This window comes from Leptosomus discolor, chromosome 21, assembly GCF_034619465.1.
Source record: "Leptosomus discolor isolate bLepDis1 chromosome 21, bLepDis1.hap2, whole genome shotgun sequence".
Classification (NCBI taxonomy): Eukaryota; Metazoa; Chordata; class Aves; order Leptosomiformes; family Leptosomidae; genus Leptosomus; species Leptosomus discolor.
The window spans coordinates 5,912,893-5,928,794 of record NC_141411.1 but is presented as its reverse complement, the minus strand read 5'-3'; the positions used below and the strand labels follow the sequence as shown (position 1 = coordinate 5,928,794).

The window sequence follows — 15,902 nt, the reverse complement described above, 5'->3', positions numbered from 1 at the left end:
CCCGTGGCGGCTCTGACAGCGGAGCGGTCCCAGCGGGCGGTGGAGGCAGCACCGACCGCCCCCGGCCCGGCCATGTCGGAGCCCGGCGCCCCCGCGGCCGGAGACAAAGCGCCCCGGCTCCAGGTAGGGCTCCGGTGCGACACCACCTCCCTCCCCCGCGTCACCCCGGTGCCCAGGGCAGCCCCGCGGTGTCCCCACGCAACTCCCCGTGCAGCCCCGCGGTGTCCCGGTGCCATCCCCGGTGCAGTCTTCCAGTGTCCCGGTGCAACCCTCCGCTGTTCTGGTACCGTGGCCAGTGCAGCCACCCGGTCCCCCGGCGGAGCCCCCGGACTGGAGCAGCCCCCTCGGTCCCCCGGTGGAGCTCCCAGACCGGGACAACTCCCGTTGCAGCCCCCTGGTCCCCCTGTGCAGCCCCCTCGCCCGGAGCAGCCCTCGCGGTCCCCCGTTGCTGTCCCCCCGTGGAGCCCCTGACCGGGGCACCTCCCGTTGCAGCCCCCCGCGTCCCGATGCACCACCCCCTCGCCCGGAGCAGCCCCCTCGGTCCCCCGTTGCTGTCCCCCGGTGGAGTCCCCGGACCAGGGCACCTCCCGTTGCAGCCCCCCCCTGTCCCCCGGGGCAGCCCCCCCGCCCGGGGCAGCCCCCCCGCCCAGAGCAGCCCCTGGGAGCAGGCCCCCGGTCCCCCGCAGCAGCCCCCGGTGCCGCCCCGGTGCCCCGGCTCCCGCCGCTCTCTCCCCGCAGGACCGCGTCCTGGGTGGGGTGCGCTGGGGCCGCCTCCTGGAGCCCCTGGGCTTCATCAAGGTGCTGGAATGGGTGAGTGCACCCCCTCCCTCCCCGGTGTTTGTGTGTGTCCCCCCAAATCCCGGGCGTTTTCCCAGGAGCCCCCTCCAAGCACAGCCCCTTCCCCAGCACCCTTGGGTGCTGGTCCCCTGGGACCCCTGTCCAGCACTTTCCCCCCACCCCCAGATTTGGGGTGCCCCATCGCTTTCCTAAAGCCCCCCCCGCCCAGGATGAGGAGACCCTGGAGCCTCCCCCTGCCCCCTCAGAGCCTCCCCCCAACCCCAGGCATGGGGACCCCATCCCGGGGGGGGCTCCAGGGGAGGTGGGGTGCAAGGCCACCAAGACGCCTGGGTTCAGGCCATGCGCCCCCCCCCTCCCCCGGTGACCTTGAGCAGGTGGCTTTGTCCAGCCACGCCAGAGGGGATGGTGACATCGGGGTGCGGGGTCCCCAGTGTTCCCACAGGCTTGGGGGGGGCAGCGGGTGGGCAGGTGGAGAGGGCGGCGGGGGGTCAGCGGGCCCCAGGAAGGGGGACACGGGGACAGGGGGGAGTCAAGCGCCCGTGGCCTCATCCCGGCCGTGCCATGAATGGCTCCGGGATTGTATTTCAGGGCAGCATTTCTGCGGCAGGGCCTCGCCGTGGCCTGGGGGCTCCCAGCCGGCCGCACGTCCAGGCGCCAGCACTGGGGAAACTGAGGCACGGAGGGGGGGTGCTCAGCCCTGAGGCGCAAGGCTGGACCTATTTGGGCATCTCCTGCCCAGAGGAGCCGAGTCGAGGGGGCTTTTCCCTCAATCCCACAGCTTTTTGCTTTGGATAATCCCCCCCCGGGAAGGTGCTGGGCACCCCCTGCGAGCAGGGGCCACCGTGCAGGATCAGGCCCCACGTGCACAGACACCCCAAAGCTGAAAGCGGGGGGAAAATCCCCGGGGTGGCCGTCAACGCTCCTGCTTCGCCCTTCCGGGGCCGTACATGGTCCTGCCCATCCCCACGGCGTCAGGCCTGGCCGCTCGGCTTCCCCGCTTCACCCGGCCGGCCCTGGGAAGCCATGAGCTCAGCTGGGATGAGTTTCCAGGAAACTATTTGGGAATAACCCAAATTTCCAGCACCGGGAAATGGCAGCGGTGGCTCCCCGGGGAGGGGGAGCGATGGCAGCAGGACAACCCGGGGGTCCCGCCGCGGGGATGCTCCCGGCTTGCTGGAAACCTGCTCCAACGCTCAGCACCTTGCCTAAAATGAAGGGGGGTGGGGGTGGCCTTGCTGTCCCCCTCCAGAATATCGTCCCCCGCCCCTGCCCCGTTTCACCCCCGGCTACAAATCCCGGTGCCCGCGGCAGCCCCGGTGCTGGCGCACGAGGCCGACAGCTGCGGGGTGGCAGCTCGCCCTGCGCCGCCGCCGTGACTCAGCGCCGGAGGGTGCGAACCCCCCGGGTTGGGTGCCTCCTACCCCAGGTTGGCGGGGGGTCCCCAGGGTCTTGACACCCCCCACCACCCCCACCCCCCCCGACCCGCTGCTCCTCTCCCTCAGCTTTTCGCCATCTTCGCCTTCGGGGCCTGCGGCTCCTTCAGCGGCGAGACCGGGGCGACGGTGAGATGCGGCGGCGAAACCAAAGAGATGAGCGCCATTTCCATCCAGTTCGGGTACCCCTTCAGGTAGGGGGGTGCTGAGCCCGGACCACCCCTGCCACCACCACCAGGAGCCCTCCCTGGCACCCAGCGTGGCTCCACAGCGAGCCGGGGGTGGGGGGGATGTGGGGTGCTGGGTTGCGGTTAAACCCCATCCTGGCTGCTGGGACCCCCACGGGATGGCAGCCATGGTCTCTGCGGGCAGGGGGGGTGACACGTCTGGCTGGGGACCTGCACCCCAGCGCCGCGGGGCATCCCCCGGCTCCGGTTCCCGACACCGTCAGGGGGGATCCTCTTTAATCAGGATGGAGCCAGACCAGCCACACGCCCCAGTTTTAACCCCTTCCCTCTGCCACCAGCCCTGTGCCGGGGCACCGGACCGCGGCAAAGCGTCCAGGTTCCGACCCGGCAGCGGGTCCGTGCCCTCCATCCCCGGGGGATCACCCCAGCGCCGTTCTTTCGGGCTGGCAGTGCCCTCCCCATTGTCCCCTCCGTTCCCGGGTCACCCAGCATCCCCTTCCCGCTCTCCCAGGTTATACCAGATCCCCTTCGAGATGCCGGACTGCGAGGGGGAGTCGGGGACCCAAACCCTGCACCTCGTCGGCGATTTTTCTGCTCCCGCCGAATTTTTCGTGACCCTGGGGGTCTTCTCCTTCCTCTACGCCATGGCAGCTCTGGTGCTTTACCTGCGCTTTCATTCCCTCTACGGCGAAAATAAGAAGCTCCCCTTCGCGGTAAGACAGGTCCATCCCCAAGGCGGGGTGGGACAAATCCTGTGCCGCTCCGTGCCGGGGCTGAGCCCGGTGGTCTCCATCCCGGCAGGATTTCTGCGTCACCCTCTGCTTCGCCTTCTTCTGGCTGGTGGCGGCGGCGGCGTGGGGCAAGGGGCTGACCGACGTGAAGGCGGCCACGCGGCCGGCCAGCCTCATCGCCGCCATGGGGGTCTGCCAGGGCGAGGAGGTGGTCTGCAACGCCGGCGCCACGCCGGCCATGGGGCTGGCCAACATCTCGGTGGTGAGAGCCGGGCGCCGGCGCGTGCTGGTGCACACGGGGCGGAGGCACACGCCTGCACGGGCGCCCACGGGCACGCACACGTGGGCACGCGTTTTCATTTGCCCGGGGGAGAGATTTGGGGTGCTTCCAGCAGAGCTAAGCAGCCCCCCGCCCTTGCGGAGGCACACACGTGTGCACACACGCACGCACACGTGCACGCACGCTTGCGCGCACACACACACATGTGTGTGGACGCCTGCACACGCTTGCCAAACCCGTGAACACGCACCCCTGCGCCCCGTGTGTTCGTGTGACAATGCACACGCGAACACACGGTGCACACGGGCAGGTACACGCGGGGGGCGCCCCCGCGGACGCTCACGCCCGCGAGCCCTCGTGCGTGCACACGCGTGCCACAGCCCTGAGCTCGGCCAGGACGGGGCGGTGGAACCGGGCGCACACGCGCCCCGTGGCCGCGGTGCTAAAGCCGTGTGGGTCCCACGGGACATGGGACACATCCTGCACCCCCATGACGCCCCCCCCCGCCCCCCCCCCCCCCCCCCCGCCATAGGGGATCCCCACGCTGAGGTGGGCGGTGGTGAGGCAGCCCCTGGCATGGGCACCTGGTCCGTGAGGTGCATGGGGTGCGTGGGGTGCGTGGGATGCAGGGGTCACAGGAGGTGCATGGGGTGCATAGAGTGCATGAGGTGTATGGGACACATGGGGTGCATGGGGTGCAGAGAGTGCATAGGGCGCATGAGGTGCATGGGGTGCATGATGAGCATGAGGTGCATGGGCTGCATGGGCTGCATGGAGCGCATGCGGTGCATGAATTTCATGGGGCACAAGGGGCACGTGTTGCATGGGGTGCACGAGAAGCATGAGGTGCATGGGGCACACGAGATGCATGAGGTGCACGGGGCACAGGGGGTGCATGGGGTGCATGAGGTGTATGGGACACGTAGGGTGCATGGTGTGCGTGAGGTGCATGGGGTGCACAGAGTGCGTAGGGTGCATGAGGTGCGTGGCGTGTGTGAGGTGCGTGGGGTGCCTTAGTTGCATGGGGTGTGTGAGGTGCATGGGTTGCATGAGGTGCATGGGGTGTGTGAGATGCGTGGAGTGCATGAGGTGCGTGAAGTGCACAGAGTGCATGGGGTGCATGAGGTGTATGGGACATGTAGGGTGCATGGCACGTGTGAGGTGCGTGGGGTGCCTTAGTTGCATGGGGTGTGTGAGGTGCATGGGTTGCATGAGGTGCATGGGGTGTGTGAGATGCGTGAAGTGCATGAGGTGCGTGAAGTGCACAGAGTGCATGGGGTGCATGGCGTGCATGAGGTGCATGGGGTGTGTGAGGTGCATGGGGTGCATGGGGTGCCTTGGTTGCATGGGGTGTGGGAGGTGCATGGGGTGCACAGGGTGCATGGGGTGCACAGGGTGCATGGCGTGCATGGGGTGCATGAAGTGCACGAGGTTCATGGGGTGCACCGGGTGCGTGCGTGAGGTGCCTTGGGTGCACGGGGCACACGGGGCACCCGGGGCCGAGGCTCACCCATGGGTGCCCCCCCGGGGGTCCCTTCTCTCCCCCCCCCCAGCTCTTCGGCTTCCTCAGCTTCCTCCTGTGGGCCGGGAACTGCTGGTTCGTGCTGCAGGAGACGGCGTGGCGGGCGCCGGCTGCACCCCGCGACAGCGCCGCCGAGCAGGGGGCCATCGACAAGCAGTAGCCCCCCCCGGGGCGACGCAGTAGCCACCCGGGACGGCGGGGGGGGTCCCAGTCCCACCCGGGTCCCACCCGTCCCCCGGGACCTCGCGCCGGCCGCCAGCCCGGGGACGGGGTGTCGCTGGCCCCGGGGGTACGGGTGCTATAGGGGGGGGGATGCGGAGCCCCGGGTGGGGGGCATTAACCGCGGCTGCCTGGCTGTATATAGGGGTCTGCGTAACCCCGGGGGGCCCGTTCTGTATAAGGGGGGGCCATGTGTGACCCTGGGGTGGCCACGTCTGTAGGGGAGGGGCGTGTATAAAAGTCCTGGGTACCAGCTCTATAGCGGGGTGCGTATAGCGCCCGGTGTCTGGCTCTATATGGGGGGGGTGTGCGACATCCTGGGTGCCCTGGGTGTACGTTAACGCCGCGGGGCAGCTCTCTATAGGGGTATATATAAGTCCCGGGGGCCTGTACAGGGGCTGTATGTATATATATATATATATATATATATATATATATAGGTGACCCCTGGACATCCACAGGGTAACCCCTCGTGAACTGCCCTCCATAAGGGTACGGATAACGCCCACTGTATAGGCCCTGGGGGCCCAGCTCTCTATAGGGGCTGTATATGAACATCTGGATGTCTACCTCTGTGTAGGGCTATATATAGTGCTTGGGCGCTCAGCTCTATAGGGGGAATCCCTGAGCATCGTGCCCCATCTAAGGGCACAGACAACCCCTGCTGTAGGGTGCCATATAGCACATATAGGCCCTGGGCCCCCAGCTGGATACGGGATGCGTAGGTCACCCCTGGCTTTCCAGGCTATATGGAACCCCTGGGAGTACAGCGCTGTGTAGGGGCAACCCCTGGGGTCCCCAGCCCCATATAGGGGATATATAGGATCCCTGGTCCCCAGCCAGGTGTGGAGGGTACATAGCACCCCTGGTCCCCAGCCCCATATAGGGGCTGTATAGCACCCCCAGTCCCCAGCCTCATATAGGGTGTATATAGGATCCTTGGTCCCCAGCCCAGTGCAGGGGCTATATAGGACCCCCGATCCTCAGCCCAGTGTAGGGTATATAGGACCCCCAGTCCCCAGGCCTGTATAGGATATATTGGACCCCTGGTCCCCAGCCCCATATAGGGGGTATATAGGACCCCCAGTCCCCACCCACATATAAGTGGTATATAGGACCCTGGTGCCCAGCTCCGTATAGGATATATAGGACCCCCAGTCCCCAGCCCCGTATAGGATATATAGGATCCCAGGTCCCCAGCCCCATATAGATGGTATATAGGATCCCTGGTCTCCAGCCCTGTATAGGAGGTATATAGGACCCCCGGTCCCTAGCCCCATATAGGATATATAGGACCCCCGGTCTCCAGTCCTGCATAGGCAGTATATAGGACTCCCGGTCCCCAGCCCCATATAGGATATATAGGATCCCAGGTCCCCAGCCCCATATAGATGGTATATAGGACCCCAGGTTCCCAGCCCCGTATAGGCGGTATCTAGGACACCCAGTCCCCAGCCCCATATAGGATATATAGGACCCCAGGTCCCCAGCCCCATATAGGGGCTATATAGCACCCCCGGTCCCCAGCCCGGTGCAGGGCTCGGTGCCGCCCCCCGGCTGCCCCGCCCGCGGAGGGGCCATACGGCCCCCGGCCCGGCCCTGCACGCAGCCCGGGGCGGGGCGGGGCGGGGCGGGGCGGGGCCAGTCCCGGTCCCCCGCCGGTGCGGGGCAGCCCCCGGGCGGGGCGGGGCGGGGCGGGGCGGGGCGGGCGGCGGGACTACACCGCCCGTGGTGCCGCGGGGCGGGCGGGGGCGCGCGGCGCATGCGCGGGGGCGCGCGGGGCGGGGGCGGCGGCGGCGGCGGCGGCGGCGGTGGTTGGGGGGGGCGCGCTCCCGCGGCGGCGGCGGCGGCGGCGGCGATGGCGGCGCGTGGGCGCGCGGCGGCGGCGGCGATGGCGGCGGCGGCGGCGGCGGAGCGGCGGCTGCCCAGCCTGGACGAGTTCGCGGGGCAGAGCTGGAGCGCCTGGGTGGAGCGGGCCGGGCCGCCGGCCGAGCCGGGTGAGGGGCGGCGGCGGCGGCGGCGGCGGCGGCGGGCGGGGGGGGGGGGGGGGGGGGGTTGCCGCGAACGGAGCCGCGCCCGCCGCCCCCCCCCCCGGTCCTAGCGCCGCCGCGCGGCAGGCGGGCAGGCGGGCAGCGGGCATCCCGCACCGGGCAGCGGGAGCTCCGCACCGAGAACCGGGCACCTTGTACCGGGCAGAGCCAGAGCTGGCACCGGGCAGTCCGGTGTGGTTACTGGGAACCCTGCGCTCGTTACTGGGAGCCAGTTAGCAGGTGGCCCGTGCCCGGTGCCAGATATCCCGGTGGGCACTGGGTAGCCCAGACTGGGAACCAGTTGCTGTCGTTACCCCGGACCAGGCAGAGGGCGCTGGGTGCCCCTGACCGGGCACTGGGAACCAGGTGGTGGGGACTGGCTGGGCCAGGCGGGGAACTGGGCGTTGGGTACTGGGTACCTGGTACTCTGAACTGGGCACTGGGAACCAAGTGCCCTGTACTGGGGAGCTGGGCACTGCCCCAGTGGGCTCTGCACACTGGGCACTGCCCCACCGGTGCCCCGCGTCGTGGCTGGATGGGACCGGGCACCGTGCGGCTCCCGGGTACGGACACTCCTGGTGTGGCTGTGCACAGCTGGGTGCCCAGTATGGCATGGCCGGACGGGACTGGGTGCCCAGTATGGCACTGCCAGATAGGACTGGGCACCCAATGTGTCACGGCCAGGCAGGACTGGGTGCCCAGTATGGCACAGCCAGATAGGACTGGGCGCCCAGTATGGCACAGCCAGACAGGACTGGGCATCCAGTATGGCATAGCTGGACAGGACTGTGTATCCAGTATGGCATGGCTGGATGAGATTGGGCACCCAGTATGGCACAGCCAGACAGGACTGCATATACCCAGCATGGCATTGCCGGACAGGACTGGTCGCCCAGTATGGCATGGCTAGACAGGACTTGGCACCCAGTATGGCACAGCCAGATAGTGCTGGGCACCCAGTGTGGCACAGCTGGCCCTGACGTTGTCGCCGCTGGCCCGGTGGACGCCGGATCCCCCGTGGCAAAGGCCGGTGCAGCCACCTGGGGCCAAGACACCCTCCTGGCACAGCCAGCAAGGACACGGGGCCACGGCTGGATGGGAACCGGGGTGTCCCCAGGGGTGTCCCATCCCAGCCAGGACGGGGCTGTCCCCAGGAGCGCCCGCACCGTGCTGGCGGTGGGCTGGCGGCAGCGTCCGGAGTCTGGTGTTGGGATAGGGACCTCGGAGGTGATGCCACGCTGCGGGACCGACCCCGATCCTGGGATGGATCCGTCCCTCTGGTCCAATTTTAGCCAGTTTAATTGTTCCGGGAGTGCTGGTGGTGTGTGACGGCCGGGGTGGTGGCACTGCCAGCGGCGAGGACTCGGCGGCCGCACCCAGTGCCAGGACCGTCCTCGTGCCGGCCGCTGCTGACGGGGTTTTGTCTCCGGCAGGATCAGGGTCGGAGCTGGAGGAGAGCGGGAAGAGCGGCGGCAAGAAACTGGACGCCATGACCCTGATTAAGGAAGGTAAGCTCCCTCCTTTGGGGAGAAAACCCGGCGTTTTGGGGCTGGGCTCCCCCTCCAGCCTGGATCCTCAGGCCGCGCTGCTTCCCCTGGCACCGAGAGGCGGTGGAAGCGGTGCCGCGCCGCTCACCGAGCTCTCGCCCCGCAGACATGAGCATCTTTGGCCACTGCCCGGCGCACGACGAGTTTTACCTGGTGGTTTGCAACCACTGCAGCCAGGTGGTGAAGCCCCAGGCCTTCCAGAAGCACTGCGGTGAGCCGGGGCGGGGGGCTCCGGGCACGGCTATCCCCCTCCCCACCACCACGGCATCCCCACCGGCACCGGGAGGGATGCGGGAAAGCAGCCGGGGCTGGTCGTGCCGGTACATCCCAGGGCTGGGGGGACTCGTGGTGGTGGGATCCCCAGCGTGGGCTAACGCCAGGCTTGCCCTCTCCCTCTGCCATGTCCCGCTGGTCCCGGCAGAACGCCGCCACGGCCCGCTCAGCAAGCTGTACGCCCGCGCCGCCGCCGCCGCCGCTGCCGCCAAGTGCCACGTCGCCGTCAACGGGCAGCCGGTGGCCGGCGGGACCCCCGGCGCGGCCAAGGCGCTGCGGGAGAAGCCCCCCGGTGCCCGCGGGCGAGTCCAGCCCCTGCCCGAGCGGCCGGACAAGGACAACAACCTCTGGTGAGCGCCGGGACGGGCGGCTTTGCCCCTTCCCTGCCGCGGGGCCGCTGTGACCCCCCCGCGACCCCAAATTCTCTCTCCAGCTTGTTCGTGCCCGTGGTCAACCTGGAGAAGATTCCCAGCATCCCCAAACCGGACGGGCACGGGATCAAGGTGCCCCCCAAAGCCGTACCCACCAACTCCAAGGAACCCCTGGGGAAACCCGCCACCGCCGCGGTGCCGAAAGAGCCCCCGGTGTCGGCCGGGGTCGGGGGGGATTCGGCGATGCCCGCCGACGGCCCCGGGTGCAAACCGGAGAGCACGCCCGCCCCGGGGGAGAAGGACGTGGGTGCCTCCAAGCCGCCCCCCAGGTCCCACAAGAAGCTGGCGCGTGAGTCCCCCTTTCCTTGCCGGCGACGGGGTGGGGGCGGCAGGTCGGTGCCGCGCGGCACCGGATCCCGGCGTGGCATCCCGGTGCCGTTCTTTCGGCGGCCGGGTCTGGCAGCGGGGTAGGTACCGATGGGGGCATCTCCCCCCTCTCCTCCTGCGCCCGCAGGAGCCGCCGTGCCCTGACCGCGGGTTTAGGGTCTCTGCCCGCGGTGCCGGCTGGCCCGGAGGAACGGCGGCGGCGGCGGCAAGAGCGTGAGCCGGGGTTGAACCCCGCACCCACCCACCTGCCACACACCTCGCGTGTCCCCTCCCAGTGTCGTGTCCCCCCCCAAATATGGGGGTCGGGCAGATGCTGTGGGCGCTCTCGGGTGACAGGGAGCGACGCCGTTAGCAGAACACCCAGACTGGGGCGGGGGGGGGTGTGAAAGGAAAGGAGGGGGGGGCAGGTGGTGGCCCCCCCGCCCCACAGAGCTGTTGTCCCCCCACCCCGGAGCGGGGACTCTGCAGCCCCTCAGAGCCCCCCAACACGCCGCCGCTCTCGTCCCATCGTCCCCACTGGTGGAAACCTCAACCGGGCGTTGGATACTGGGGGGTCGGGGAGGGGGGGGGGGGGCGACGGGACAAAGCGCTTGTGTCCCCCCCCCACCTCCACCCCCCACCCCCTGCCCCAAATACAGCTCGGCCTCCCCCCGGCATCCCGCTGCCTTCCTCTGCCCGCAGGCAAGGAGTGCGACCTGAACCGGCAGTGCGGCGTCCTCAACCCCGACACCCAGAAGATCTGCACCCGCTTGCTGACCTGCAAGGTAGCGGGGTGCCGGGGGGGGGGCTGGGGGGGGGGGAGGGGGTGGTGGGGGTCCCCGGTGGGTGTTTTCTCACCCCCCACCCCCTCCCCGCTGTCGCCCCGGCCCAGATCCACTCGGTTCACCAGCGCCGCGAGGTGCAGGGTCGGGCCAAGGACTTTGACGTGCTGGTGGCCGAGCTGAAGGCCAGCTCCCGCAAGGCCGAGTCGCCGAAGGAGAGGAGCCCCCCCAGCAAGGAATCGCTGACCCCCCCCCAGCAAGACCCCTCCTCGCTACCGCAGCTCGCCACCGGGCCCCCCGGCACCTCGCCCTGCCGAGCCAAGCCCCCCCACTCCCACTGCCCGCTCCCCAGGTGAGGACCCCGGCGTTCGGGTGGGTGGTGGTGGGGAAATACGGACCCCCCCCCTCATATCGGGCACCCCAAAAATCTCTCCCCCCCCCCCCCCCCCGCCCCCCTCTTTCTGGTGCAGGGCCCGGCTTTCCTCCGACAGTGACCCTGAGGATGCGCCGGCCGCCTCCGGGGAGGGGGGCACGGGGGTGTTCCCCTTCCCCCTGCCCAAGGAGGGCAACCGGGTGTCAAGCGAGGAGAGCGAGGAGGAGGGGGGTGAGGAGCCCCCCCGCCCCCCCACCCGCCCACCACGGCCCCAAGCAGTGAGTGAGGGGACCCCGGGGTGGGGGTGGGGGTGAGGGGGGGGTGGGATGGGGACCCCCAACCCTGCCATCAGCCCACCCGGCTGCATCCGGCTGCGGGTCCAGTGCTGAGTGGGATGCTTTGGGGGGGGGGGGGGGGGTGTTGGGGGGCATACTGAGTGTGTAACCCCCACCCCCACCCCACCCCCCAGTTCTGCACCTTCGGGAGCCGCCTGGTCAGCCCGGGCTGTTACGTCTTCAACCGGCGGCTCGACCGGTTCTGCTCGGCGCTGGGCTCCATGCTGGAGCGGCACCTCAGCACCCACATGTGGAGGTGAGGGGGGGGCGGCCGGGGGGGGGCGTGGGGCGGGGGACGGGATGGTGGGTGCTGGGGGGTTGCTGCTGGGTGCCAGGGTGCGAAGTCACCCAGCCCCGAGGAGGGGTTTGCGCTTCCCGGGGTCCCAGCGTGGCGTGGAGGGGGTGTGCCTGAACTGGGGGGGCAGGGAGGGGGGCGGGGATTTGGGGGGGGTCCCTTTTCACCCTCCCCACCTGAATTGGGGGTGATGGGGTGGGGGGCAGGGATGGGAGTGGGGATTGGGGGGGTCCCATTTCACCCTTCCCCACCTGAATTGGGGGTGATGGGGTGGGGGGCGGGGATTTGTGGGGGGTCCCTTTTCACCCTTCCCCACCTGAATTGGGGGTGATGGGGTGGGGGGCAGGGATGGGAGCGGGGATTGGGGGGGGGTCCCATTTCACCCTTCCCCACCTGAATTGGGGGGGACATGGTGGGGCGCAGGGATGGGAGTGGAGATTTGGGGGGCTCCCATCTCACCCCTCCCCACCTGAATTAGGAAGGATGGGGGGGCAGGGGTGGGAGTGGAGATTTGGGGGGCTCCCATCTCACTCCTCCCCACCTGAATTAGGAAGGATGGGGGGGCAGGGGTGGGAGTGGAGATTTGGGGTCTCCCATCTCACCCCTCCCCACCTGAATTGGGGGGGACATGGTGGGGTGCAGGGATGGGAGTGGAGATTTGGGGGGCTCCCATCTCACCCCTCCCCACCTGAATTAGGAAGGATGGGGGGGCAGGGGTGGGAGTGGAGATTTGGGGGGCTCCCATCTCACCCCTCCCCACCTGAATTGGGGGGGACATGGTGGGGCGCCGGGATGGGAGTGGAGATTTGGGGGGCTCCCATCTCACCCCTCCCCACCTGAATTAGGAAGGATGGGGGGGCAGGGGTGGGAGTGGAGATTTGGGGGGGGTCCGATCTCACCCCTCCCCACCTGAATTGAGGTGGATATGGTAGGGCGCAAGAATGGGAGTGGGGAATTTGGGGGGCACCCATCTCACCCCTTCCCACCTGAATTGGGGGGGACATGGTGGGGCACAGGGATGGGAGTGGAGATTCAGGGGGGCTCCCATCTCACCTTTCCCCTCCCCTCCCACAGGAAGATCCCTCCGGCCACCGAGCCCCCTCTCCACACCCCCCCAGCACCCCCCAGCCCGGCCACCCCCGCCTTCGGCCCCGTCGCCCCGACTCCCTCCCCTCCAACACGGACCTCATCGGCGTCAGGGCCCCCCCCCGGCACCCGGGAGGGTCGGGTCCCCACCAGCCTCAACTACACGGTGGGGTCCCCCCACGCCGCGGCCGCCTGCAGCCAGCCGGAGTGCGGGGGGGGGCGGCAGCCAGTCCATCACCTCCCCCTTGCCGGCCAACATCCCCTCGCCCTCCTTCAGCAAGTTGCCTTCCACCAAGGCCAGCAAATCTTCCCGAGCTCGGGAAACGGGCGCTGGGATGGATCCGGAGACCCGCAAACGGAAACCCCCCCTCGCCGCCGGCGGCCCCCCCCTATAAACGGACCTGTTTGGGGGACGGGCTCAAAAGCCAAAACCCCGGCTGCCAGATGGCGACGACCCCCCCAGCCAAGACGAAACCCACCCCACCGGGTTGCCCGGCTTCTTCCTCCGCCGCCCTCCTCAACGGCACGACGCGAGTGAAACGGCTGACCCCCCCGGACTGCCGCGGCCCCCCCGCTGCCGCCGCCCCGGAACCCCGAAGCTCGCCGCTGCACGGACCTGGGGGGCCGCCGCCGCCGCCGCCCCCCCGGTGTATCTCCGAGGACGAGGTCAAGAAGCGCAAGAACGCGGCCACTTACTGCCGGCCTGTCAAGCCCAAGCCTGCGCCCCCCCTGCCCGGCCCCCCGCTGCCCCCCCCCGGCTCGGCTCCCCCCGATTCGGGCGGCTCCATCCGCAGGAAGAAGCCGGGGACCCCCTTGGGCTTCGAGGAGAAGCGGGGTGCCCTCAAGGTAGGGCTGGGCTGGGGGGGGGGGGGGGGGGGGGGGATGCTCGGGGGAGACCCTGCTGAGCTGAGGGTGGGGTGGAGCGAGTGTTTGGGGTGCTCCTGGGGGGTGTTGGGGTGTGACGTTGGGCGGTGGAATTTGGGGGACCCCCTCCAGGGCCACCAGCACCCCCAGGGGACTGGGTGGGACCCACCTTCTCCCAGGGCTTGGGGCTGCTCGTGTGCGCCCACGCCCCAAGGGACACCCTGGTGCTGGGTGGGTGGGAGCGTGGGGGCGTCTTGGTCTCAGTTTAGGGGGTCACCGTGGGGACAACATGGCCCCAGGTTGGGGGGGACCCTCTGGGAATGGCTGTGTCCTGGGTGAGGGACACCATAGGGCCCCCCTGGCCTCACATAGGGGACGCTGGGGGACAGCATGGCCTTGGGTCTTTGGGTCATGGGTGGTGGATGCAGCGGGGACCCTCTGGGGACCCCCACGGCTCTGGGGTGGAGGGCACCACGGGGGCCTTCTGGGCCACCCACGTCCCAAGTAGGGGACACCATGGGCACACTCTGGGTATCCCCTGTCCTCAAGGAGGGGACACGGTGGTCTTGGGTCCTGGGACGCCCTGGTCATGGGTGGGGGATGCTGCGGGGACCTTCTCGGGCCGCCTTAACCCTGGGTGGGGGATGAGGTGGGGACCCTCTGGGGCCACGCTCCTCTGTGGCAGGGGATGCACCCTAACCTGATCGGGGGACACCGTGGGCTGGGGGTCTTTGCCACCCCCTGTCCCCGGTCCCCATGGCTGACCCAGCGTCTCCTCTCCCGCAGTCCAAAGCCCATTAACGGAGGGGCCACCAGGGCCACCCCCCACCGCGTCCCTTCACCGCGGGTGCGAGGAAGCCCCCACTGGGAAATGCCGAAACGCTGATGAAGGGGGGGGGAAAAAGGAAAAAAAACCACAAACAAAAAAAGGCCCCAACCCCCCCCCAAGGAAACAAAAAGAAGAAGGAAAAAAACCCCACAAACCCCAACCTCCAGAAAAATACCTCAAGACTCTCAGTTCTGTTCTCTTGCTGCTAAACCAGCCCCCGGCAGAGGAGGCGGCCGTGGCCCGGGGGGGGATTCTGGCACAGGACCGGCCACTGGGCCACCACCGGGCCACCACGCCGGCTACCGCCGGCCGCGGATATTTATAAGAATTATTATTGCTGTTTTTTGGTTTCTTTTTTTTTTAAAAAAAAAGAAAAAAAAGAAAAAAAAAAAAAAACACAACAAAAAGCCAAGTAGTGTGGGGTGGGGGCGGGCTGGAGGGGGGGTCCTGGGGGTGTTTGGCGACCGTGGTGTGTCCCCCAGGAGCCTTGGGAGGGCAGAGCGGGGGTGGGGAGGTCGCCAGGTCCCCCCGGTGTGGCGGGGGATGGGGTGTCCCCCCCGCGGGAGGACAGCAGGGGCTGGGGGGGGGACACACAGGGGCTGTCCCCAGGCTCACCGGGGGGGGCAGGGGGTGGCCCTGGGGACAGGGGTAGCCCGTCCCCCCGTCTCTTCCCCCCCCCCCCCCCCCCCGCGGACCGACAAGCCCCGCCCACCGCTTGCGTGGCCCCGCCCCAGCAGGTAAGGCCCCGCCCCGGGGGAGGGGGCGAAGATGGGGGTGACGTGGGGGGTACTGGGGACCACAGAGGGTCTTTGGGGGGCGGGGGACCAGAGGGTGGTGCTGGGGGGGCAGTGGGGTCATTGGGGCGCTGGGAGGGGGGGGGTCACTGGGGTGCTGGGGAGGGACAGTGGGGTCATTGGGGTGCTGGGGGGGGCAGTGAGGTCATTGGGGCACTGGGGGGGGTCAGTGGGGTGCTGGGGGGGGTCAGTGGGGAGCTGGGGACTGGAGGGGCTCAGTGGGGTGCTGGGGGGGGTCAGTGGGGTGCTGGGGACTGGAGGGGCTCAGTGCGGTGCTGGGGGGGGCTGCACAGAAGCCCCCTCCCAGCACAGCCCAACAGGGACAAGGTCAGCTGGGCCTCGGGGTGAGCGCACCAGGGGGTGACCGGGATGACCCCCCTCCTCCCCCAAACCCATTGCTCCCCCAGTGTCGTGTCCCCCCCCCACTCTGCACCCCAGATGGGGGCCGGGGTGGCAGCAGGGCCCTGACTCAGCCTGACCCCGCTGTCACCAGCCTGACAAACACCCCCCCCCCCCCCCCCCCAACCCGGCTGGGGTCCCCGCAGGGTTGGTGTGGTGGCACTGTCCCCAACCCCCCCCCCCCGCACCCAGCCAGGGGCCCCCATCTTGGGGGCGACCCTCAGAGCCCCCCAAAACCGGGCGAGGGCTACACAGGCACGACGGGGACACACGTTTTATTTTGGCCAAGGCATCAGCGGGCAGCTGCCAGCGCGGGGGGGGGGGACACATGGCCCGGGGTTTGGGGAGGGGGGACACAGGCTGAGCTGCAGGGGCGCAGGGCCGGGG

General features: G+C 69.1%; 2 protein-coding genes across 2 annotated transcripts; both read left to right on the top strand.

Annotated features, from left to right (window-relative positions):
• The first annotated feature begins 72 nt into the window (after positions 1-72).
• SYPL2 (synaptophysin like 2) lies at positions 73-5,112 on the top strand. The gene is made up of 6 exons (XM_086476631.1): positions 73-123; positions 739-810; positions 2,301-2,425; positions 2,931-3,132; positions 3,221-3,412; positions 4,984-5,112. The coding sequence occupies exons 1-6, from the start codon at positions 73-75 to the stop codon at positions 5,110-5,112; spliced, it is 771 nt and encodes a 256-aa protein (XP_086332757.1).
• A 1,917-nt stretch (positions 5,113-7,029) lies between these two features.
• Positions 7,030-14,379, top strand: ATXN7L2 (ataxin 7 like 2). Its single transcript, XM_086476518.1, is given in 15 exon segments — positions 7,030-7,168; positions 8,641-8,709; positions 8,855-8,959; positions 9,170-9,371; positions 9,455-9,741; positions 10,461-10,543; positions 10,651-10,892; positions 11,011-11,191; positions 11,383-11,504; positions 12,618-12,843; positions 12,845-13,003; positions 13,074-13,475; positions 13,673-13,724; positions 14,043-14,130; positions 14,280-14,379. Coding segments are annotated over 15 exon segments (2,457 nt in total).
• The last annotated feature ends 1,523 nt before the right edge of the window (positions 14,380-15,902 follow it).